Source organism: Chiloscyllium plagiosum, unplaced genomic scaffold (assembly GCF_037043375.1).
Source record: "Chiloscyllium plagiosum isolate Xiang-an unplaced genomic scaffold, Cpla_swu_hap1 HiC_scaffold_37, whole genome shotgun sequence".
Lineage (NCBI taxonomy): Eukaryota > Metazoa > Chordata > Chondrichthyes > Orectolobiformes > Hemiscylliidae > Chiloscyllium > Chiloscyllium plagiosum.
The window spans coordinates 12,230,509-12,257,412 of NW_028270175.1; the positions used below are offsets into that span (position 1 = coordinate 12,230,509).

Here is a 26,904-nt window from a genome sequence, read left to right on the forward strand (position 1 = left end):
GCAAGTTTTCATTTCTAAGTCAGTGCTGTTCATTTCCAATAGGGGGAGCAGGTATTCACTGAAAGCAGTCTGACAAAACACAGTTTTCCCAAAGTATATTCCAATGAGGAAGATGCTTATTTGCAGTAGATGCTTTAATGATTTGCTCTGATCCTCAATATTCAGACTTTTGCTGATCTTTGATCTCTTAACCAGAACTTACATTTATAAAGGTCACCACAGTCCCACAAGAGACAAATGACTGGTGGTGTTTTAATCTGAGCGTCAGGAAAGGCGTGAGTTTGAGAAGGAAAGTCCTTCATTGTAACTTCAACTAGTGTAGAAATTGAACCCACATTGTTGCTGCTATTCTGCATTGCAAACCAGCCATCCCAGCTAACTGGCTACTCAACTTTTCAAAGTGACTATTTACAGCATTATCAGAAAATAAACCCCACTTCTAATCATCATTCACTGCCTCCTGCTGGCAAGTGTCTGTAAGCACGAAGAGAGGTGAGGATTCAATTGACTGAGGTGCACTCTTCTTTAGTAATTCTCTGTCTTAACCATCTCTTCACTTCCCACGCTGATAGAATAATACAGCACAGAAGGAAACCATTTGGCCCATTAAGTCTAATTTAACAACTGAGTTCAGAAGTGTTTCCATTTGTAAATTGCCTTTCATGTCATTCTTAAAGTTCTTTACAATTAATTAAATCATTTGGTAATGTATTCATTCTTGAAAAGTAGGGAAACATTGTAGCCAACTCAGACACAGCAAGATAACACAACCATCATTTATTTATTGCCAGGTCTGGTGTTTCAGTGATGTTGAGAGATTGCAGTGCATTGAACAGCTGCATCAATAAAGTCCTTCATTCTTTTTACTCCATGAGAATATGCACTGATGGATAAGATGAATAGCCAAGGTCTTTTTCCCAGGGTAGAGGAGTCCAAAAACAGAGGACATAGGTTTAATATGAGAGGGGAAAAATTTTAAAGGGACCTAAGGGCAACCTTTTCACCCTGAGGGTGGTGCGTGTATGGAATGAGCTGCTAGAGGAACTGGTAGAAGTTGTTTTTACAAATTTTAAAAGACAATTGGATGAGCACATGAATAGGAAGGGTTTAGAGGGATATGGGACCTCATCTAGAATACTATGTCCAGTTCTGGTCGCCCTGTTATAAGAAGGATATTATTAAGCTGGAGAGGGTTCAGATGTTGCCAGGTATGGAGGTTTGAGTTACAAAGAAAGGCTCCATTAATTGTCACTTTTTTCACTGGAGCTTAGGAGGTTGAGAGGTGAACGTGTAAAAGCTTATAAAATAATGAGTGGTATAGATAGAGTTAATGGTAGTTGTCTTTTCCCTAGGATGGGAGATTTCAAGACAAGGGGGCACATTTTTAAGGTGAGGGGAGAGAGATTTGAAAAAGACATGAGGGGCAAATTTCTTTACACAGAGGGTGGTTTGTGTTTGGAATGAACTTCTTGAGGAAGTGGTGGAAGTGGATTCAATTACAACACTTCAAAGACATTTGGATAAGTACATGAAAGGTTTGGAGAGATATGGGTCAGGAGCAGGTAGGTGGGACTAATTTAGTTTAGAATTATGTTTGGCAAAGACTGGTTAGACTGAAAGGTCTGTTTCTGTGCTGTATGACTCTAAATGGGACTAGAGTAATTTAAGATATTTTGTTGGAATGGATGAGTTAGACCAAAGGGTCTGTTTCTGTGCTGTACAACTCTATGACGGTATAACTCTATGATGATGGTGCAGAAACAAAATGGTAATCAGAAAGTTATTTCAGTGATTTATTTTAAATGGTCAAGATATTTTGGGCAAGAGACACAGCTGCTGAGAAACTAACTGCACAAGGATGCAAAATAAAAAGACGCAGAAAGATCTTCAGTTGTGGAAAATAGGCTAATGGCAATGATATCTGTACCACTTTTTCCATTACATTGTTATGGCATCCAAGAAAATATATAACATTCACAAACTGTGTTGTAAATAACATCACAAGCATATCTTTACAAGAGACACATCCCCTGTGTGTACATTAATGTCTGGAGAACAATTATGTTACACATAAGAAAAATAAGTGGTTTGATTATATACAACATTGATAGATATGCAATGTGCCAGAATCCAGACAGGAATTCCTACAATTGTGTTTATCTATCATGTCATCATTGCTCAGAGATAAACCATTCCTTTGAACAACCCTATTAGGCAACTAACAGAGTAAGTAGTGCTGTTCAGTAAGGTTTTGATATGTACTCAACTGTTTCACATCCCCATATCTGCTAAGCTGGGTTAAGAAGTGTATTATATATAGTCGCTGGCACCTCTCTCCTCTCCCCTGTCAGTGCTGATACTGAGGTATGAATCCACAGACATTAAACAGCCTCTTTATCTAAGCTGAAACACAGCTGCAATTGTACAACCCATCTTTATTCCCTATCGAAGTTCATGCATGGCTGTGGTCCTATTCATGACAATGGATTTTAATGGGGTATGTAACAAACTATGGCAGGGATCACAACTCTATGTCGACAAGAGACATCAGGAGTTGGGAGCCGATCTTCACCTTGCCTTCCCTGAATCTATGATAAGGAGGTGCCGGAGTTGGATTGGGGTGGACAAAGTCAGAAATCACATGGTAGCAGGTTATAGTACAACAGGTTTATTTGAAATCACAAGCTTTCAGAGCACTGCTCCTTTATTAGGTGACTTCACCTGATGAAGGAGCAGCACTCCAAAAGTTTGTGATTACAAATAAATCTGTTGCACTATAATCTGGTGTTGTGTGGCTTCTGACTTTACTCTGAATCTAACGCGAGCAGTGTGATGTCTAACAGACCCAGCTGAGGTGAACTAACATACCACAGACTGAACCAGGAAATATCCCAATTCAGTCTTCTCTGTTGTAAACTTCAGCAGTTCATTTACCATCTGAGTTTGTGCTTACTCTCATTAACCTCTTTAATAAACACAAGCTGAATTAATTATCCAACACATTCAATGTGTAAGTAGGCCAGAAATGTGTTTGTCTGGCATACCCCATAATTTAAAATCAGACTGTCATTTCACAGATCAAAAAGAGATTAATTATATCGGGAATATGTTGTTGTAACTGTTTCGTTTTGGGTTGTGAACATACAAACCATTATCATCATGACGGTAACCAGCTCTGAACACTCATCCCACAACAAAATATTGTGCTCAAGAAATTAATATGGGAATGCTGAGAACTGGAGATAGTGAGACATATGTGAGAGATGCAAGTACAGGTAGAAGCATGAAAGAATCCTCTCAAACTTTGAAATTTTGGCTTGTAACTTACAGAGGCGTGACATGATCTGAAGAAAGAGCTACTGATTAACAATGGTCTCTACTGCATTGGGCCCAGCATGTGTAGCATGAGTTAAACCTTCGGATCTGCCACCTACTGAACAGCACAATCTACGCTACAGCCGAAATGGAAGATGGCTCTGAGGGAAGAGTCTTATTCTTGCTTCGCTTGGTCTCCTTTTTTCAGGATGAGTTGTCGTTGCCAAGGTGCCAGTTTCGATTCGTCATAGCCAAGATTCCGCAGTAGCTCGGACTGTTCCTTACGTTTATCTTCTTCATCCTTCTTCAATTTCTCGTCCTCTTGCCTAATGTCAAAGTTAAAATGCATCACCAATGTTACATAATTACTGTGAGATAGATGCATCTACTGGGTCTGAAACTCTTTCATTAATTCCTCTTGATCAGCAACCTTGAGAAATAACTTATCATCCTGTCTCCACATCCAAATTCCCAGTAATTTTCTCTCCTCCTTTTCTGACAATTCACATTTGCAGATTTAATATTCCAACAATGTATCAGTCGAGCACTGTTTTCATGTCCCTAGCTGGAGGCTGCTCAACTCTGGAGCTGGGAGAGATGGGGTGACCTTGGACTTATGATTCATGAAGTTCTCCTTTACTGGGATTTTCATGACTTCCTATCTGGATATATTGATAGAGATCAATTATAATGATTAGTCAACAACTCCACTGTCATAGTCATAGAGATGTACAGCATGGAAACAGACCTTCAGTCCAACCCATCCATGCCGACCAGATATCCCAACCCAATCTAGTCCCACCTGCCAGCACCTGGCCCATATCCCTCCAAACCCTTCCTATTCATATACCCATCCAGATGCCTTTTAAATCATACCAGTCTCCACCACTTCCTCTGGCTGCTCATTCCATACACGTACCACCCTCTGCGTGAAAAAGTTGCCCCTTAGGTCGCTTTTATAACTTTCCCCTCTCACCCTAAACCTATGTCCTCTAGTTCTTGACTCCCCCACCCCAGGGAAAAGACTTTGTCTTTTTATCCAATCCATGCCCCTCATAATTTTGTAAACCTCTATAAGGTCACCCCTCAGCCTCCGACGCTCCAGGGAAAACAGCCCCAGCCTGTTCAGCCCCTCCCTATAGCTCAAATCCTCTAACCCTGGCAACATCCTTGCAAATCTTTTCTGAACCCTTTCAAGTTTCACAACATCCTTCCGATAGGAAGACCAGAATTGCACACAATATTCCAACAATGTCCTGTACAGCCACAACATGATCTCCCAACTCCTGTACTCAATACTCTGATCAATAAAAAAAAGCCTTCTTCACTATCCTATCTACCTGCGACTCCACTTTCAAGGAGCTATGAACCTGCACTCCAAGGTCTCTTTGTCCAGCAACACTCCCTCGGACCTTACCATTAAATGTATAAGTCCTGCTAAAATTTGCTTTCCCAAAATGCAGCACCTCACATTTATCTGAATTTAACTTCATCTGCCACTTCTCAGTCATTGGCCCATCTGATCAAGATCCTGTTGTAATCTGAGGCAACCCTCTTCGCTGTCCATGACACCTCCAATTTTGGTGTCATCTACAAACTTACTAACTGTACCTCTTATGCTCGCATCCAAATCATTTATATAAATGACAAAAACTAGAGGACCCAGCACCGATCCTTGTGGCACTCCACTGGTCACAGGCCACCAAACTGAAAAACAACTCTCCACCACCACCCTCTGTTTTCTACCTTTGAGCCAGTTCTGTATCGAAATGACGAGTTCTCCCTGTATTCCATGAGATCTAACCTTGCTAACCAGTCTTCCAAGCGGAACCTTGTTGAACACCTTACTAAAGTCCATATAGATCGCATCTACCACTCTGCCCTCATCAATCCTCTTTGTTTCTTCTTCAAAAAAACTCAATCAAGTTTGTAAGACATGTTTTCCCACACACAAAGCCATGTTGACTATCCCTAATCGGTCCTTGCCTTTCCAAATACATGTACATCCTGTCCCTCAAGACTCCCTCCAACAACTTGCCCACCACCGACGTCATGCTCACTGGTCTATAGTTCCCTGGCTTGTCCTTACTACCCTTCTTAAACAGTGGCATCACGTTAGCCAAGCTCCATTCTTCCGGCACCTCACCTGTGACTATCGATGATACAAATATCTCAGCAAGAGCCCCAGCAATCACTTCTCTAGCTTCCCACAGAGTTCTCAGGTACATCTGATCAGGTCCCGGGGAATTTATCCACCTTTAAGACCCGTTTCAAGACATCCAGCACTTCCTCCTCTGTAATATGGACATTTTGCAAGGTGTCACCATCTATTTCCCTACATTCTATATCTTACATATTCTTTTCCACAGTAAACACCGATGCAAAATACTCGTTTAGTATCTCCCCCATTTTCTGCGGTTCCACATAAAGGCCGCCTTGCTGATGTTTGAGGTGCCCTATTCTCTCCCTAATGTCCTTAATGTATTTGTAAAAACTCTTTGGATTCTCCTTAATTCTATTTGCCAAAGCTATCTCATGTCCCCGTTTTGCCCTCCTGATTTCCCTCTTAAGTATACTCCTACTGCCTTTATACTCTTCTAAGAATTCACTCAATCTCTCCTGTCTGTACCTGACATATGCTTCCTTCTTTTTCTTGTCATGGCATCATGCCACCACTTTGATTCAGACAGCTTACTGGATGGATATTGGTTTATTTTTGTTAAGAAATTTCTATGTTGCTATAGAATATTATGCAGAATTCAGTATTCCCATGGCAGATTCTGGTAACCAGTTGGAGAACTGCGAAGAGACCAGCCTGCTTCAGTGGAGTAGGCCTGACCTGATAAATGCTTGATGGTCACTTGGGTGGCCAGTACTGAATCCTCCCATCTCCCCATCCATGACCCTGGAGGGAGAATTCAGACCTCTCCACCACCAACCCCTTGGGAGCTGCTGGCCAGCTGCCTGTTTCTCCATTGCCTGTCAGTACCATCCAATTGCACTGGATGCTGCCAGCAATACACCCAATAAGGGCCCAGTATCAACCAGAGACCCAGGCCAGAGGTGAGTAAGGACAGGTGTAGGAGCAGAAGTAGGGCGGCACGGTGGCGCAGTGGTTAGCACTAGGGTCCCAGGTTTGATTCCAGCCTCGGGCGACTGTCTGTGTGGAGGTTGCACATTCTCTGCGTGGGTTTCCTCCAGGTGCTCCAGTTTTCTCCCACAATCAGGTGAACTGGCCATGCTAAATTGCTCCTTAGCATTAGGTGCATTAGTCAGAGGGAAATGGGTCTGGGCAGGTTACTTTTCGGAGGATCGGTGTGGACTTGTTGGGCCGAAGGGCCTGTTTCCACACTGTAGGGAATCTAAACTTATCCAGCCCACTGAGTCTGCTCTGCTGTTCAAGAACATGATTGATCTGATAATCCCCAATTCCACTTTCCTGCCTTTTCCCCATAATTCTCGCTTACTTTATTGATAACTTTATGTCACATCTTTAAATATAATCAATGACCCAGCTTCAACAGCATTCTGCGGTTAAAAAGTTCTTCAGATTACCTCTGAAAGAAGAAATTCCTCCTTACCTTTGTTTTAAATGGGTGACCCCTTAATCTGAGATTGTTCTGTCTGGTCCTAGAGTCTCCCATAAAGGGGAAAAGCCTCTGCATTCTGCCCCATCAAACCCTCGATGAACCTAGTATGTTTCAATAAAGTTGCCTCTCATTCTTCCAAATGCCAATGAGTACAGGCCCAACCTACTTAACCTCTCCCCCTAAGACAATCCCTCCATACCCAGGATCAGCCCAGTGTACCTTTTCTGCACTGTCTCCGATGCCAGCTCATCTTCTTTTCAATAAGGGGCCCAAAACTGTTCACAGTATTCTGGCTGTGGACTGATTAATACCCTGTATTGCTTTAACAAGGCCGTCCGACTTTTATACTCTATTCCCTTCAAAGGAAAAGCCAACATTCCAGTTGCTAATTATCTAATGAATTAGAATATAAGTTTCTTTTTGTGATTCACGCACTTGGATATCAGATCCCTCTGTTTTATGGCTTTCTGCAGCCTTTCTCCAATTAAGTAATACCCAGCTTCTCTATTCAAATTGTCCAAGTGCACGACTTTTATTTTTCCATATAATATTCCATCTACAAAATGTTCACTTAAACTGTCGACATCTCTCTGCGGACTCTGTGTTTTACCTCACCACTTGCCTTCTCACTTATGTTTGGATGGGAAGAGAAGGGCAAGCCGCGCACCACCAGTGAGGCAGGGATATGACTCTCAATGGGAAGACCCACTTCCTGTAATTGAGACCCTCGATCATGTACTAAATGTCTTTGAAAATCAGTGCCCTCCCCAGGAGGATATTGTCAAATATGATGGTATTTACTGGTCAACCTTCAGGTCAAAACCCATGCAAGTGGCTAAGGGGCGGCACGGTGACTCAGTGGTTAGCACTGCTACCTCACAGCGCCAGGGACAGGGTTTCATTCCAGCTTTGGGTGACTATCTGTGTGGAGTTTGCACATTCTGCCTGTGTCTGTGTGAGATTCTGCTGGGTGCTCTAGTTTCCTTCCACACTCCAAAGATGTGCAGGCTAGGTGGATTGGCCGTGGTAAATGTGGAGTTACTGGGATAAGGTGGGAGGCTGGGTTTGCGTGGGATGTTCTTTGGAGGGTCAATGCAGACTCGATGGGACAAGCGGTCCCTTTCCGCACTGTTGGGATTCTATGATTCTAAGTTCAAGAGAATCTGCAAGGCACTTCAAAACTAGGGTTTACTGCAGGTGCAGCTAAATCAGGTCTGCAAGTTATCAGCTGATTGGTTGCCTGCCACTCAGACCCACGCCCTAAACCTATCCCTTTAACCCTACATTTCCATGGCTAATCCACCTAGCCTGCATATCCCTGAACACTATGGGCAATTTAGCATGGTTAATCCACCTAGCCTGCATATCCCTGAACACTATGGGCAATTTAGCATGGCTAATCCACCCAGCCTGCATATCCCTGAACACTATGGGCAATTTAGTATGGCTAATCCACCTATCCTGCACATTTCTGAACACTATGGGCAATTTAGCCTGGTTAATCCACCTAACCTGCACAACCTTGGACTATAACACACACAATCATGGGGCAGATGTGCAAACTCCACACAGTTGCTTGAGGGTGGAATTGAATCCAGATCCTTGGTGCTGTGAGGCAGCAGTGCTAACCACTGAGCCGTTGTTGATGACACAGGCTTTCTGCCTGCCAACAGCTATGTAATTGGTTCAGATTGAACAGCTTGTGGGTGTGAATGATAGTGTCAGGGGTCTTCTCTCTCTGTCTGCAGGAAAGAAAACTGAAGTCTGAATGAGATTAGTATATCTTTCCTCACCAGTTGCTGTAAGCTGTTGCTTTTATCAAACAACTCAGAGACTTTATAAGTTGTTAATTAGTTGCTCTGAGCCTCCTGCAAGTGCATGTGGGGAAAAGACTTTGAGAAGCAGCAAGTCCTGGCAAGCTAAAATGATTATCTCAGCAAACCCTATGGACCGAGACCGCTGAACTGCACGCCCAGCATTTCCCTCCCCCCATGACATTAATTTTGTTGTGTCTATGTGTGTTGGGGAGGATAGAGGCAGGTGGGCGAGTTGGAGGTAGTTTATAAGGAAGTTTGAGTTCCAATCAATAGAGTTATATGTTGACAGTTTATAACTGTTTACATATAGCTTTGATCTTTTATTTGGTCTTAATATTTCTTAAGAACAGAAACCTGTATGTGTTTATTGCCAACTTGGGTGTAAATGACAACTAAATCAGGGAATTTTGTGTGATTTAAGTTCTGTGATATAGCCAGGAATAGTGGGCTTGATTTCCAGCGTGCTTCCCCAGTGAGGCACATCTTCATAATCTAATATGGTCAAGGAAAACTAATTTGTGGTGTAACTAGAACAGGGGTCGGTTAGCTTCACACTGTAAGTTCATTGATTGGTGATTGCTACTAATTTAACTGTCCTCTATATGTTAGTTTCAGATTGAAGGTAAATCGGGGAAATGTTTACAGCTTACAAACTAAAAGACCAGTATAAAATTTTTAAAGATCAAATTAAGAACAAAGTAATTAAAATAGAAATGCAGGGCCAGGCACTGTGTTGTTAACTGCATGATGTGGGGACTGGTTGACTTCATTATAGTTCATAGTAACCAGATCTGTAGCAAGTGTTGGTTGCTTGAAGAAATCTTGCCCTAAGTTGATGAGTTGGAGTCTGAGCTTTGAACACTGTGATACATCAGAGAGGAGGAGAGATTCTTCAACGTTGTGTTTCAGGAGGCAGTCATATCCTTCAGATGAACTACCTCGACTTCAGTCAGAGGTCAGGAACAGGAGGGTGTGACTACCAGTGAGGCAGCTTTAGGGATCCAGGAGGTAGTGCTGAAGGAGGCCCAGCCATTGAGCTTGACTAACAGGTTTAAGAATCTTGCTCCCTGTTTGGATGAGAGCTGGGGCTGTGGGGATGATGAGCAAACTGACCATAGCACCATGGTATAGGGAGCCATTTAAGACAAAGCAGAAAAGAGAAGGGTAGCTATAATCAGTGATAGTATCGTCAGGACAAAAGACAGTATTCTCTGTAGCTAGGATCGAGAATCCAGATGGCTGTGTTGCCTGCCTAGTGCACAGGTTCAAGATATCTCATCTCGGCTGCAGAGGAACCTAAAGTGGGAGGGGGAAGATCCAGTTATCATGGTCCACGCAGATACCAATGATAAAGGTAGAAAGAGGAAAGAGGTTCTGTGGAGGTAAATATGAGCAGCTAGGGGCTCCATTTAAAAAGCAGAACCAAAAAAAGGGGGCAACACAGTGGCTCAGTGGTTAGCACTGCTGCCTCACAGCACCAGGGATCCGGGTTCAATTCCACCCTCAAGCAACTGTTTGTTTAGAGTTTGCATATTCTCCCTGTGTCAGCGTAGGTTTCCACCAGTTGCACTGGTTTCCTCCCACAATCTGAAAATGTACAAGTTAGGTGGATTGGCCATGGGAAGTTTTAGGTTGGGAATGGGTCTGGATGGGATAATCTTTGGAGGGTCACTGTGGACCAGTGGCCTTTTTCCACACTGTTGGGATTCTATGAAGAAAGGTAATAATCTTTGGATTACTACCTGAACCACAAGCAAATTGGCACAGGGTCAACAAGATTAAAGAGGTAAATGTACGGCTTAAAAATTGGTGTGGGAAAAATGGGCTCAAATTCATGGGACATTGGTGCCAGTACTGAGGAAGGAGGGAGCTGTTCCAATGAGAATCATGCTGGATCCAGAGTCCTGGAAAATCGCATAACTCAGGCTATGGATAGAGCTTTAAGTTACACACTGGGAAGTGGATTCAGTTGCATGGAAATTTAAGGAAAAAGTTAAAGGGAAGGAGGGCCCAACAGAGGTTATTAAAGTTTCTAGAACAAGTGATAGGACAGAGAGTATGGAAAGGGTCATAAATCTAACTTCAGGCACAACAGATGAGGGGGCAACTGTGAGAAGTGGGTCAGTCAACACAAGACTGAAGGTGTTGTACTTAAACACCACGTCGTAATAGAAGGACGGTAAATAAGCTTGTAGCACAGAGTTAAATTGGCAGGTATGATATTGTGGGTATCAGAGAGGTGGCTGCAGGGAGATCAAGGCTGGGAATTAAATATTGAAGGATACCCATCCTACTAAAAGGACAGGCAAATGGACAGAGGGGATGGAGTTGCCTTGTTAAGAAGATAATCATTTCCAAATATAGCTACTAGAAATGTGGACCCTTTCCCCTCTCTAGCTGTTACCTGTACAGTATCATATTAGAAAAAGATGTTTTTGTGTATATATGGAGTTATTCATTCAGCCACCTTCAAGTCAGCGACCTTGTACCGAAAATGATCCTTGACAATTCGGTTTTTAGTTTAGAAATTCACAAATCATTGGGCATTATCCTTTGGAATTAACTGGTACAAAACTAATACACAGTCAAATCTTCACCCTCTGTGAAAACCTTGTGTTTTTCCCTTTGTTGTTGTGTTATGGGCTAGCACTAGAAGGAAATGCAATTATTTTTTAAAAATTCACATTTATTAATGAAGGCTTCTATTTAATATTTCATATTCACATAGAAAATTAGTAAAGGATTACTCACCTCTTTTTCTCCCTGGGGGTAAGGGAAAGAAAGTAAGACATAAAATTAGATATTGCAAAACGTATCAGATTAAAATTTTAGACAAATGCATCTCTTCATATCTCAGGACCACATACCTTTCTTCATCTATTTTCTTTTTGACGATATCCCTCTTCCATGCTGGCATATTAGCAAAACGAGCTTTTTCCTGCTCTTCCTGCACAAAAAAATGGAGATGGGTCAACATGGTCTTCTATCAATTGGGAAACACAGGAGGAGGCCATTCAGTTCATCACTGTTAAGAGTGATGCTTCAAGAAAGAGCTGTCCAATTGATGCCATTGCCCTGCACTTTGTCCTAACTCTTAATTTTTTTTAATTCAATGTCTTTTCGAAGGTTCAGGTTGAATTAGTTTCACTACATTTGCAGACATCCTATTGCTGTTATAAATGCTAATCTTTGTTTTACCAATTACCTCAGTCATTTGAAGACATTTAAAATGTGAAATGCTTGAGACTGTAACATATTGACTCAATCTCTTTACCTTTCTTCAGATAAAAAAAACTTTCTTTGATTAAAATGGTTGCCATTTCTTTACCACCTCAGTCTATTTATTAAAGTTTTATCCAGTCCTGATAAAAGGTCATCAACATGAAAACTTAAGTCATAAGTTTGGACTTCTTTCTTTTTTTTTTAATATTTCTGCCTCTATGTTCTATGTTTAGGTTTATTTTTCTGTGTTTTAAGATGGTGCCAGAGAATGGCGACACTATACAACATGTTCCACTGTATTTTGTAACAAGACACATGTGACAATAAATAAATCAATATCAAAATAAAACAGAAACTGCTGGAGAAACACTGCATCTATGGGGAGAAAGCAGAGCTAATTTTCTACGTCGGGACCCTTCTTCAGAACGTGAAACAGTAATTGTTTCTCACCTCAGAGGTGCCACCTGACCTGCCAAGTATTTCCAGCATTTGGTCTTTATTTCAGGTTTCCAGTGATTGTCTTTGTGGTATCAGTTTATTAACATTTCTTACATTATGGCACTGACGACTTGAAAAGTAATTCATGGACTCTGCAGCATTTTTTTCTCATTCTTTCACACAATGTGGGGGTCACTGGCAAGGGCAACATTTGTTGCAATCCCTAATTGCTCTGGATCTGGGTGACTGCCAGGCTGCTTCAGAGGGCAGTTAAGAGTCAACTACAAATGTTAGAATCTGTATTGAAAACAAAACAATTCTGAAAATCACAGTGGGTCAGACAGCATCCGTGGAGAGACAGCAATCTAACGTTTCAAATCCAGATGACTCTTCATCTCGACTTGAAATGTTAGCATGCCCTCTCTCCACAGATGCTGCCTGACCCACTGTGATTTGCAACCACACCACTATAGATTTGGAGTCACACGTAGGCCAGACCAGGTTTCCTTCACTAAAAGGGGCATTAGTGAAACAAGACAGGTTTTCAAACAACACTCAGTCATAGTTTTGTGGTTTCTCAATTAGCTTCCTATTTTAGTCATTGAATTTAAATTCCATCAGCTGGATGGATGGGATTTGAACCTGTGCTCTCAGAGAATTACACTGGCCCTCTAGATGATTAGTCCAGTGACATTACTACTATATCACCTTCTCCACAACAGTGATATCCTGAGGATGTGAAAGGTGGTAAAGAAATGAAAATTCTTTCTAATGAAAAGTCACAAAACTCAAAATGTTAACTCTGCTTTCTCCCCAATGATGCTACCTGATCTGTGGAGTTTCTCCAGCAATTTCTGTTTTTTGTTTCAGATACCCAGCATCCGAGTTCTTTATTATATTCTTTCTTTCTTATCTTTTCAAGTCTATTACATTTAATTGAGTCATCATATTGCAGATTTCACATCACTGTAGAGTAATCCCAGCTTCTCATTGTTGTAATTATGTCCAGTGTAACAAATAAATTTGAGTTTCAGTCTCTGGTATGAGATTACCTCGAGAAGGTTTAGCTTCACACAGGCTGTCAAAAACTTGTAAACAGCGCAAAACACTTTTCAAAGTTCTCTAAAATGAAAGATTCAAAAGGTTTCGAGTGATTGAGCTAAAACAAATAAACTATATAAGGGAACATTGTGAGGCACTGAAGATTGTACAAAGGATTGGATCAAACTACGTCTCCAAACTTTATTTTCCTTCATCATTAAATATATTAAGTTACGTAATGCAATTCCACCAAATTCATTGTATTCTTTCCAAGAGTCTGGTTTACCTGAAAACTAAGACAATACATTGTTTCAAATGCCCTCAGTAATATCGAGCAGTGTAATGAATGAGATAATTCTGAAAGATGAGAACTTGATGAATACTCCTCCTGTTGAGTACCAAATGGTTCAAGCTAGCACTCCAGCACTCGGACTTGCAATGTCCCGACTCCAATCTGATGGCTTAATTTACAGAAGCCAGTAAGAAAAGCTGTGTTTCAATAATTAATGATTCCCCTGGGAATTGTCGCAATGTAAAAAAAACACAAGTGACGACCATGAGTAGCTTGGCAAAGGCCATTAGATTAGCAGTACTTTATTTCAAGATACAAGTTACACACCATTGTTACATCAAAAAAAAGTGACAGCAAACTCGCTACAAGACATCATGAATAACTGCTTCTTCACACAATTTCAGTAAGATGTTGTCTCTATGCTGCTACATAACCAGAATCATAGTTGTTAATCAGATGAAAATTAACTTTTCCTGAATAGATACATTTTAGCTAAACTGTATAACACACCTGACCCACACTACTGTTCTCTCTTTTATGTAATGTCTTAATTACAAATAGATATTCTCATGTTTCACAAGTTTACTTAAGTCAGTTTCAAAGATCAAATTCAATTGTAGCAAGAAGGGTGCTCCACAGCAGATTACTTGAAGCGTTAGTGCATGAGCAGTTTTTATTCCTTAGACAAAAACAGAGAACACTGGTCAAACTCAGGAGATCTGGCAGTATCTGTGGAGAAAGAAAAATAAATGGAGTTAATGTTTCAAGTCCAGTGACTCTTCCATCCCAAAGAAGGGTCATATCAGACTGGAAACATTGACTCTGCTTTTCTCTCTCTACAGATGCTGTCAGACCTGCTGAGTTTCACCTCTCTGTTTGTATCTCACTTTTCCAGCATCACCAAATTTTGCTTTTATTATTAATTCAATGCCAACCGTGGTCCAATGCTATTACTCTCAACTCACAAATTTTGAAAGTTCAAATCTCCAGGGACTTTTAAATAAATCCTGGCCAATATTTGCCCCTCAAGCAACATCTTCCAATTTGGATTCCAGTTTACCTACCAGCACATCTGTTGTGTTAAAATTCCTCAAGTTCTGTTAGTCTGATAGATTTTGAATATTTCAAAGAATTAATGATAATTTTGATTTTTAAATGAATGAATCTCAATTCTTTTGCTAATCTCACTTACGCACAATACAAACAAGAATGGATAAGAAGTTCAGCAGTAGAGACAAAAGAATGAACACATTGTCCTATTACATCTACATCTTTGTAATGACAGAGATAGTGAGATAGGCTGTAGTTATGGTCTAATATGTCGAATTCATGGTTAAGATCGAGAAGTCCATAAAATATTCCTAGGGAGAAAATAATCATTCACAGTTGTCCTGGAGGCTCCTACATGGAGCTCCATATTATGGCACCAGGAGTCAATGGAGGAACACCACCTAAAAGAAGCTACGACAAGTCCGAGTCGATAAGTGTCGGGAGACCTATTGAAAAAAGAAATTGTTGGATTAGGGATTACCAATTTGTTTCTCCAGATAGAATGAGATGTAGTCTAAGTGCCATTTATCTTCATGATTTACATTGTTGAGCGGTCCAGCTCAATGAAAACCATTGAAAAGTGATTTATGTGTCCAGTCTTGCCTGGCATGCTTTCTGGCCATAGAAGCATATTATTCAGCATGGCTTTTCTTGTCATTTCCCAACAAAAAAAAACCATTGAGTTGGGCAAGATTTGAACCTGAGCTGTTTGGATACAATTTTCTCTCTGAAGGTCTCAACAAGAAAAGAAAAAAGATATTTACTCTGATTCTCTCCACTCCAAGTACTTTGCAGTTGAAAGTTTTGCTTTGCACGGTTTGTTTCTTTCCACATTTCTTCCAGTAAAAACAGACTTGCTGTAAAAATATTCATTCCTTTCCTATAAACAGCTCACCTCAGACAACTCCAGCTCAAGATGTCCATTCTGCTAACCTCTCCATTAAACTTTCCCATGCTCATTCCATGACCAGCCTTGGCTGAAGATAGTCCCTTTCCTTCTATATCCCAAAACTGAAGGGAATGTTCTTAGGAGCTCTGTTCTGCAAGCAATTATACAACAAAGCAACTCTCTGTTCTGGCCCACTGTACAGGCCACATGCCCTCTCTCAATTTATGGGGTCAAACCTTTAGCATCATCAAGGTTGGCAGCCTGCAGCAGGAATGTGTACTCCACACCAGCTCCACTTAGAAAAACCTGAGGAACTCTTCCTGCACAAAGCAAGCAGTAAATAACTTGTTCTTCAGATCCTGGGCATGTCATGGAAGTATTCAAATAATGATAAACAATTCTCTCCAGGATCAGGTAGAGTATTCTGCAGCTTTTCCAAATGTCTTGATGCCATTGTATTGGGTGACAACTATGTGAGTCCTCATAAGGACATCATAGATATGACCTCACTGGTAGAGTGAGAACTGTCCCAGAAATATTAATGTGTCACTTGAGTAGAATGTATGGGTGAGGCTGATGGAATGGCAATCAGGCAAAATCAGTTCACCACAAATGCCACTTGGAATCATCCAATCTGCTCCTTCACCAGCTTCTCAATGTTGGGTCCCGAGAAGCAATGGCTCACAAAAGAAACAGGACAGTGTGGCAACTAAGCCAATTATTTAAGAAAACCTTTAGGGCACAGCAGTGGTAATAAAATTTGCCTGGGTTAGGGAAAGGGAGAAATTCACATCAATGTCAATCCTGAAGACCCTTGTGAAAGGAATGTAAGTAGGAACATTGGAATCTAACAGGTTCAAATCAATTCATGATTGTTCACTCAAGCTGACAGACCTCCTGGCTTGAAGAATGGCCATCTGGGTGAAAACAGCCAGGACTTACCCAACACGACAATGGATCCATTCAATAATAGTCAAGATGATATTTTTACTATTCAGAGTGGTCTGAAACCTTGATACATTAACTTGCAACCGAAGATACGTAGGAAAAGGAGCAGGAGTAAGACATATCACTCTTCAAGCCCACCTCAAAATGATCATGGCTGATCCTTTTCCTCAACTTTTCCCATCTTTATCCCAATAGTCAAAGTCAAAGTTATAACATAATGTAGATTGTTTTTGAAGGTTCAAAAGTGATCTTTATTAGGATGTTGACAAAGACTTAGATTGCTACTTAGACTTAGGGTGTCACAGTGGCTCAGTGGTTAGCACTGCTGCCTCACAGCGCTAAGGACCTGGGTTTGATTCCTGCCTTGTGCGACTGTCTGTGTGGAGTTTGCACATTCTCCCTGTGTCTGCGTGGGTTTCCTCTAGGTGCTCTGGTTTCCTCTCACAATCCAAAGATGAGCAGGTTAGGTGAATTGGCCATGCTAAATTCCCTGTAGAGTTCATGGATGAGTAGGTTAGGTGCATTAGTCAGGGGTAAATGTAGGTTTGGTTGGGGTTCTCTTCGGAGGGTCGATATGGTCTTGTTGGGCTGAAGGACCTGTTTCCACGCTGTTGGGATTCTGAAATGCATCAGACCGAAACAAAACTGTGCCAAGTACAAACGCAGATTTGGCTGCATCTTCAACAAAAGGTGACTCGATTACAAAAAGAATGCAAAAAAGGTGATGCATAAGACAGGTGCTGAACACAACACTAGACAGTTCTATTCCATTGCTCTCTTAAACAAGATTTCTCATTTAATTTAAACATACTTTATTAATCTTCAACATGGTAGAGAAAGGGACATTCATTGTAGTGGTGAAACATGCAGTAAAAATCTGAGATTGGGCCCTTACACAATGGTCCCTTAGTTTTAAGTACAAAATGAATAGCTCCTTTATCTCTTTTTTATTACATTTTCCTAAAATTTCTCTCTCCGCTTTTCTTTTTCAGAGGGTGCAGGCTCGGGGGAAAATTGCCATCTTGTAACTTGCCCAAGTGGCTCTCATGTGAAAATGGATGAGAAGTTTTGGCAGTCCCCAAAGTAAATCCCTACAAGAATAACACTACTCTCTCACACCCCTGTGCAATTGGGAGGGACTATTTACTCTTTTAACAATTTGTTTCACATTGACAATAGTTCTTTATTCCTTTGTTAGCCCTAACCTCAGCATTCATCAACAAGGCATATTCACTTATCATGGACACATTGTAAAGTCAACCAGGATAGAAGAATGCACCATCAACAGGTTTTTAGTTTGAATGGAGGGAACTTACTCTTTCTGCTCAACAGAAGGTCAGCTCTCTGCTTAGAAACCCTTTCTCATACATATGATGAAATTCATTAGTATATGGTCAGTAGACAATGTCAGAAACATAAATACCTTCTGTCAAGTAAGAGCTAAAATAAACTTCACTGAATGTGCGAACCAAAGATCTCTTTAAAGATGTAAAATGGGTTGCTATTTGAAAAGAATAATTAAGTTGGTGCTAGTAGGAAGTCAGAATCATACAATCAGATCATCAATGCAGGTAGACATTTACTGTCATCATTCCAGATGGAAGTTTCTGCTTTGCAAAATCGTGTGGCAGAAATCTCGGCAAATTGCAGTTAATTCTTAATGTCATAACATCTTAAATTGCTGGAACTTCAAAGTTAGCAGCTAATAACATAAGAAAACAATATTGAATACTGAGAACAATAGTTATCCATTAAAACCACAGCTATCTTTTCACACAGAATCATGGCTCTATATCAGGAGTACCAGTTACCTACAATGGGAGGATGGGTGCAATTGCTACTTCATTCCCTTAATATGAGAATTTTTCAACAGATGACAACCTAATATTCAGAGGCCAGAGTTATAGCCTGCATTCTCGAGCACTTTTTGGAGTGTAACACCATTCTTACATATTTTGGTTAGAAATATACAACATACTATAATTAGATTAGATTCCCCACAGTATGGAAACAGGCCCTTCGGCCCAAGAAGTCCACACTGACTCTCCGAAGAATAACCCACCCAGACTCCTTCCCCTACCCTATATTTACACCTTGCACTTTATCGCAAAACATAGTAATCTTGCACTTTACAGCAAAAAACAATTAATTTTACTCCAAAATGTGACAAGAACAAATAACTGGACAATTTAGTTTGGGACCCTTTGGTAGTTCAATCCAGCTGTAAGTTTGTAACAAAAGCAGATTGAAAAGAGGAAAGCACAGAAGCCAGACTCACAGCTTGGCATTTCACTGCCATATTATTGAGCAAGAAGGAAATATAGTTGGGATAATGATAGATTAGAAGTCCTGAAAATAAAGGAAACGGTACCAAGTCAAGCACAAAACATATATGCACGATCCTTTGAGACTCAAACTGGGTTTCTCTTAGACACAGTTAACGGGTGCTTCCCACAACTTGTCCCCACTCCAGGAAAGCCTCCCATTTCGAGGTTTGAAAATGGTCAAATTCTCACAGTGAGGAAAGGTTGAGTGGGGAGGAGACTTGGACACAAGGTAGGAGACCAGTGAGAGCATGGCAGGGGAAGCAGGCAGAGCTCCATGTGACTATTGCTGTTTCAGAGCTAGTGATCTCAGATTTTCAACGCTCAACCCCACCTGGGGAAGCCCTGCAGGAAAATGATGAGATGTTTTACTCACTTAGCTCTGGTTTCTTAACTCACCTGCAAAAGACACATTCCAACTGGTGCCAGTGATTGGAGATAAACCCTCAATATTATTTTATACGAAGGATAAATTAAATACACTTTGCAATAGATGCAATATTTGTTACTTGTTATTCCTACGCAAACTGTTGATCGACACCAAATAAATTAATATTTGAAAACGTCATGCTGCAAAGTATTGGATCCTTCAGTTCAATCTTGCCAAGTGAAAACTCAATTCAAACAGATCATCTCTCAGTTAACTATAATACCATTACATCTCATTGTTCTCTTAAAAAGTAGTCACCTCCTACAAGGCAGTATGACAAGTATTAGCTTCCTAATCTCAAAACATTGGTGTCAGTTTAAATAACAAATAACTCTGCTTCTTTCTCCTTCCAGAATGAAAAGCTTCGATCAATATATCGGCATATTTCTTCATTGCAGAATTCTCCAAGTTCAGAGATGAGTTGAATCGATTCCTTTCTAACTTTGCTTCTCTGTATCTGCTCATCGACTATATTGTCACTGACTGAGAAACTGTTTGTGGTACTCACAAATGACTCCTGTCGAGATAATTCTGCAGGTTCTGTCTCTGACTGCTGTTGCTGGGTTGTTGCCTTGTATTGGTGAATGTCAACTGCATCAACCCTGTCTCCAAAGAACTCCTGCTTAATGTCTTCAAATCCATCAGCCCAATCCCGTTTTCCAGATTCAATCTCTTCCATGACGACTTTGTGAAAATTTCTTATCAGTTCCCAACTGTGGCTTCCTAGGCGGTCAAACATCTCATAGCAAAGGATGTGTCGGAATTTCCTCTCGGAGCGAGTCATGTTCATTTCCAACAATTGGAAGTACCCGAGCATGAACAGGTCAAGACTTAAGCTATTGTAATCAACAGAAGCACCATTAACATGAGGGAGAAACTGCTCAGGCCAGTATATCTTGTAATGTTGACTTAGTCGCTTTATTTGGCGGGTTGGGACTTGAGATATAATTGTCCTCCAATGGCCGATTAGTTTGCCAACGACTTGCCTCTGTTTCATGAAGTAGAGAAGGCGATCATCATCGCTTCTTCCTCTGATGATCTCAGACTGTAATTCTGACGTATTGTACAGCAGTCCATCGTGGTATTGAATGTCTTTGAAATCCTCAGCCATAGCATCTGAAATACTTGGTGCCATTTGGTTTTGCCTGAATGATTCAGTGAAAGTCCATTTTCTCCAGTGTTCAAGGAAGAGGTACACAATCCGTTCCTTCCTCATGTCTATATATTGTTGGACACAGCTGAGGTCTGTCTGGACTGGGAGGCTTCTGGTCATGAGATCTGGACTAAATAAAGTCTCATTGTCTAGATTTAAATATTGGTCTACATCATTTTTGCTTGTGTCTGTTGAACTAGAAAACAGCAAAGATGCATGGGCTGGTATAATTAATGGCTCTTCCACCATCAACGGCTTATGATTACTTTGCATTCTATACTCAGAACTTGGAATTTCATTGTTAGCAAAATTATGAGGTTCTTCCAAAATAGTATTTGCATTAGGAGGTACAACGGGTAAAGATCTCTTCCTTTTATAAACTCTGTGTTGCATATCATCTGACATTTTAGATTGCAGTTGCAACTCATAATTTGCTTTTATGTTTTTGACTGACACACCGCATTGCAAGATTTCTTTCTGGACGTCCTCTCTTGTTGAACTGAATGATTGAGACCGTCCGATGTTCATATTTGTCTCCTTAGCTGGAGAAACCTTCACTGGATCAGTCACGTGTATCCTGTATTGGTCATGGGAAGACACTGTGTCTGGAATGTCTATCTCCTTGCCACCTAAAGTGGCTAGAAGGATCGCCATGCTCTTCAGTAAGGTCGATATCTTGTTACACCAAGCTGGCAGGTCATCGGCCTGTCCATGTACCTGTTTTGGGTTCACAGTAAAATGCTCGGGAGATAATGCAGCAGACACAGGCAGGAGTTGCTGAAGCTCAAGCTCTAGCTGCTCAAGCTCCGTCTCCACCTTCTGCACTTTATGCATGACTTGAAGGTTTTCAATTTGCTTTTCTATACGGATGATATCTTCTTCTGTCATAAGTTCTCCAAATGGTCCCAGAATAGCATTGTGCGCATGGGAGTATCTCCACCCTTCAAGTTGGCTATAGTTACTGTTGTGAAACTGCCTCAGGAGAAAGCACAGGGCAAAAAATATCTCTCTGAACAAAAGAAAGACCCAATTTTTCCCTTCTTTCTATATCTTTTTCAGTCCTTCACAGGCTTGTGGTGCAATGGAGTTTATACATTACAAATCTGTTGTTTGTTTCCATGTTTAGAGGTGCATTGTATAATTTAAGTTAACCTTGCAGTCAAATAAATTTAACTTTCTGTTAGCTATAGTTCAATTAATCATTCTTTGTTCCAATTGATTATTCGTTACTTGCAATGCAATCAAAGACATTTTATGTTCTTTTAGATAATGCCCTAGCAGAAGGAACACTCATCGATAACAATCAATGATGAAAAAGGAGTATATAATTTGCCAATAAAAACATTAATTGCACCACTCACCACACAAATATATTTAAAGTTGCAGTACCCTTTGTACTTCTATACAGATGAACAAGCACATTGCAATTTTCTCCTGAAATACTAGGCAATTAAAATTTGGTACAAGTACTGCAAGCAATTTGCATTATGAGTTCAGTTGGAATCCCTACAGTGTGGAAGCAAGCCATTCAGCCCCTCAAGTCTACACCACCCCTTCGAAGAGCATCCCACCCTCTCCCTGTAACTCTATTTTCCAAGGCTAGTCCACTTAACCTGCACATTTTTGGACTCTGGGAGGAAACCAGAGCACCCGGTGGGGACTCACATAGACAGTCACCCAAGGCTAGAATCAAACCTGGGCTCCTGTGAGGCAGAAGTGCTAACCACTGAGTCACTGTGCTGACACTGTGCTGGTGGCCGATGCTCTCAAGGATTGCTACAATGCACTACATAAAACAATTCCAGACATAAGGGACACATTCTAACTTTGGACCCATTTCAAATCAATACTATTTGGCATTTTGAGCTTCAGGGCTTTGAGTTGCACTGGCCAATAACATGGCAGCTAGTTATTCATTACTACTCCCAGTCACAGGGATCACAAAAATCTTCCGACAGAAAACTGCATTACTTAACAACCCAAGAGAAAATATGAAGCTCATTTATCACAAGACAATGTAACATATGTTCAGATTACTAACAGATTAAAGTGTGGAGGCATTAACATATCCATTGGATGCATTAAAGCAAAGTAAACTCGAATTCTGGAAGGAACAGTCTTCATATCCTCAAGTTGACCATTCCTATATCCAATCACTTATTTTGACAAGAATGTGCAACAAGAGTTTTAGAACTGCCTGCTTGTCAAAGAATTCAAATGTTTTTAATAATGTCTTGCAGAATTTTAGGATTGCTTCTTAATCAACAATGGAAACATACTATAGCAAAATGTGATGTTCTTTTATTTTCCTGAATCAAGTGAAACCAGAAAATGAAACATTGGACAAAGAACCTACTCAACCTCCATTAAACTTGGAGATGCTGCTATGCTACTTCCCCTGGAAAGCCCTAGTTGTGTTGGAGCTGGGTGGAAGACAAGTAATTATCTGTGTTTCTGCTCTATTTTCCTAAACTGTGCTCTCAGGGAATGCTCTGATGAGAGGTGAAATCAGAAATGTTAACTCGGTTTCACTTCACAGACGCTGACCGACCTGTTGAGTTTTTCACACTTCTTTTTGCTTCTCAAGAAACTAGATATTTCCAGAGGTCAAAGGAAATTCATGTTTCTGCCTTCTTAAGCTTTAAAACTAAACCTTAGCACGCAGACTCGCTGTTACAGAGGCCCTAACTAAGACTAATAATGGAGCCTCACATTATAAGGTAGAAACAGGTCCACACATAGTCTCACTCTTTCCCACTGCAGCCCAATGGTCAAGGAATCATTTTTCTGATTAATTTGTACTCCTGTTTTCTAAATCACATGTAGTCAGTACCAACAATGCATAGCCTCACCGGCATCTGGTTTCATGGGATTTGCCTAGGCTTCACAATGATGGAAGAAACAAGTAACAAGCCAAATGCTAGCAAACTTAAAAGTACCAATGTAAAATGGATACTGCAGCTTTACATCAGTAACACTCCAAACACCACCAAACCCTCAAATACATGCAATGCAAACACACACACACACAATTTGGTTTTAATAACTATCGACACAAATGTTGCCCAAATGTTGCACACTTGGATCAGAAAAGAAATTGTGAAGTGAACAATGGACAATGGAACCTGCAGTTCCCCCACCCACATTCCAACATCCCAATGGGACCCTGTGCAAATTGTCCCCAATTATATGGTTTGCTTAATCATATGGATCGTCTGTGAGTTTGCAGGAAGGATAGTGTAGATTCTCCGATGCAGTAATAGGCAAGTTTGGAAAAAACTCATGCAAGTATTGGAAAATATATTATCCTTAATCTTTTCTTTGTTAATGTCATTATAAAAGTAGAGGGGAAATTAACTTCGACAAAACCTCTCTGCAACTAAAGTCGGTCACTCTGCTTATTTAACAAATTCCTGCAGGGTGATGTCCCTGTATAAAAACTACCTCCAGTTTGGATGTTTCTTATTGCTTTAGTGTGACCATCAATACATCATAAACTTGGGTACATTTAACAAAGACAGCTCCCCAGACCAGGCCTCATCAGCTGGATGCATGTTACAGACTCACGCGCCATTTTCTGTTGAATTAACAGTCAAAAGCTGGGTACCAACAATTTCATAGTATGCACACCACTCTGGAAGGCTGTGCACTGACAGCCAAATTATAAACATTTACCAATAATAAAAAGATTAATAAAAAGGCCTCTGAGGAGTTTTGAATTACAGCTGCAAATGCAAACGGCAACTCAGACATAGGGATCTACAAACCCTTCCAAGGTGCATTGCATATAAAAAGCCTTGAAGTATGCAAATATATTTATGTTGCACCAAATTACGAAGGTATAAAAATATAGCTCCTGATGGATTTCTTTTAAAAAAAATCAATAACCTTCAAGTAACAGTCCTGTTATGACATGGGCTGCTTTTAGCACAGTCATCCAATCTCACGTATTCCTAGGCCCATGATCACATTATATGGGTTGCAAGTCAGTACAGTTCACCTATTCTGCCTTTCACTCTTATTACCAGTTATTCTGCTTTTCTTCTCTCCTGTCCTGGCCTCTCCTTGCTATACCCCTTCCATATCCCTTTCTCTCTCAGGGCTCCATTTGCACCCAGCTGCTCACCTCTCCCTTACCTGCGCTCTCAGCTTTGTCTTCAGCATAAATACCACCTTTTCCTAGCTTAGAATTGTAGAATTCCTACAGTGTGGAAGCAGGCCATTCAGCCCATCAAGTCCACACCGTTCCTCCAAAGAGCATCCCACCTAGATGCACCCCATCACCCTTGCATTGCTCATGGTTAACCCTAGCCTGCACATCCCTGGATACTGTGGGAAATTTAGCGTGGCCAATCCACCTTAACTGCCCATCTTCAGACTGTGGGAGCACCCGGAAGAAACCCTCACAGACACGGGGAGAATGTGCAAACTCACACAGACAGTGACCCAAGAGTGGAATCAAACCTGGGTACCTGGCGCTGTGAGGCAGCAGTACCAACCATGGAGACACTAACAGTTCGGATGAAAGGTCATTGGACTCAAAACACTAAGTCAGCTTTCCCCCCACAGATGTTGCCTGACCTCTTTGTTTCAGGTCTCCAGAACTTATACTAAATTTTCTAACCATCATATTTATCCATTTAATGTATTAAATGCAATCACTTGAATGATTGGAGTATTTCTGCCTGGAATCCGATTGGAATCATTGGAATATCTGTAGTATTTCCAATGTCAGTTTTCTTACCATTATATTGAATTTTACCGCACAGAAACCTATTGCTTCAACTGGTCTATGCCTCTGTTTATATTTCAAAAGAGCTTCCTCCTCCCATTTTATCTCATTCCATTAGCATATCCTTTGATGTGGTTCTCTCTTATGTACCTATCTCAGGTAGAAGGTAAAGTCGCCATAGTCTAATTTATTTGGATTCTGTGCCATTTGGCTCAGCAATTCCTTGCCATATTAAATTCTATATTCTAAATTCTCACTCAGGTTTCTCCAGAGTTCTTTATTGAATTTACCATTGCCCATCTTAACATTTACAGTAACTAGCTTTGGATTCTCCCACAAGGTGAGCCACTCGTGCTGACTCAGCTCATTAATCTCATCACATCGTTGGACCTTTGAAGCCCCAGGGGAATCCTGCTATCCTCTTTATATTTTTAAAATTTATTGTTTGATGGGATGTGGACATCACAAGCAAGGCCAGCATCTATTGCCCATCCATAGCAACCCTTCAGACAGTGGTAATAAGCCACCTTCTTGAACACTGCAGTCCGTGGGGAGTATGGGCATCCACAGTATTTTTAAGGAAGGATTTTGACCCAGCAACGCTAAAGGAACAATGAGATATTTCCAAGTCATCATGGTGCATGCCTCGGTGGGGAACCTGTATGTGACAGTGGATCGAGGTGTTTTCTACCTTTGCCCTTCAAAGTGGTAGAGGTCACAGTTTTGAAACACGCTGAATTACTGTAGTGCATCTTACAAATGGTAGACACTGCTGCCCCTGTGCAACCATGGTGAAGGGAGAGAATGTTGAAGTTGCCAATCAAGCAGGCTGCTTTGTCCTGAGTGGTGCTGAGCTCCTTGAGTGATATTGGAGCTGCATTCACCCGTGCAAGTGGAGAGTATTCCATCACACTCATATCTAGGCAAAAGTGAGTACTGCAGATGCTGGAGATCAGAGTTTATTTTCCTGATGAAGGGCTCCTGCCCGAAATATTGATTTTCATGCTCCTCGTATGCTGTCTGACCTGCTGTGCTTTTCCAGCATCACTCTAATCTTGACACTGTTTATCCTAGTGAGCTGCTTCACAAAACCTCCATTAGATTAGGGCGGCATGGTGGCTCAGTGGTTAGCACTGCTGCCTCACAGCCCCAGAGACCCAGGTTCAATTCCCACCTCAGGCAACTGTCTGTGTGGAGTTTGCACATTCTCCCAGTGTCTGCGTGGGTTTCCTCCGGGTGCTCCAGCTTCCTCCCACAGTCCAAAGATGTGCAGGTTAGGTGAATTGGCCATGCTAAATTGCCCATAGTGTTAGGTGAAGGGGTAAATGTAGGGGACTGTGTCTGGGTGGGTTGCTCTTCGGAGGGTCGGTGTGGACCCTGTTTCCACACTGTAAGAAATCTAATCTAATCTAATTTCGTAGATCATCCCTTAGACTTCTCAACCCAAGAAAAGAGTCCCAGCCTTTTTGATCATTCCCGATGGTGAGATTATCTCAATATTATTTTGCATAATCCAATCTTAACTGGTTGGAAATGCAATGGCACAACAATCAGCAGTGATCCAGAAATATCCAATCAGCTGCTGAGAAAAATTCTTTGACCTCCTGGATCGCATCCTTTCAGAATACCAACACTCCCATCCCATCACTTCATTACACGATTA

The 26,904-nt window shown here is 41.1% G+C and overlaps 2 protein-coding genes across 5 annotated transcripts in view; both read right to left on the bottom strand.

Moving 5' to 3' along the window:
* Positions 1-539: 539 nt before the first annotated feature.
* espn (espin) overlaps positions 540-26,904 on the bottom strand; it is a 167,979-nt gene continuing 141,614 nt past the window's right edge. Inside the window, exons 13-15 of one of the 4 annotated variants that reach the window (XM_043676084.2) lie at positions 11,590-11,669; positions 11,474-11,485; positions 540-3,641 (exon numbers count right to left, since the gene is read on the bottom strand). In XM_043676084.2, the coding sequence (XP_043532019.2) occupies positions 3,491-3,641; positions 11,474-11,485; positions 11,590-11,669 (243 nt within the window). In that variant the 3' untranslated portion in view covers positions 540-3,490. Of the gene's footprint in view, positions 3,642-11,473; positions 11,486-11,589; positions 11,670-13,990; positions 15,212-26,904 lie in introns of those variants that run through there. The other 3 variants (XM_043676086.2, XM_087980336.1, XM_043676085.2) reach the window with 3 other exon arrangements.
* LOC148139764 (espin-like protein) lies at positions 15,218-21,475 on the bottom strand. Its single transcript, XM_087980337.1, has one exon. It carries the CDS (start codon positions 21,395-21,397, stop codon positions 19,673-19,675), a length of 1,725 nt encoding a protein of 574 aa, XP_087836463.1. The 5' UTR covers positions 21,398-21,475; the 3' UTR covers positions 15,218-19,672.

What these genes read in the sequence shown, in the direction of transcription:
- LOC148139764 (XM_087980337.1), bottom strand. Translation starts at nt 21,397, where the DNA reads ATGACAGAAGAAGATATCATCCGTATAGAAAAGCAAATTGAAAACCTT.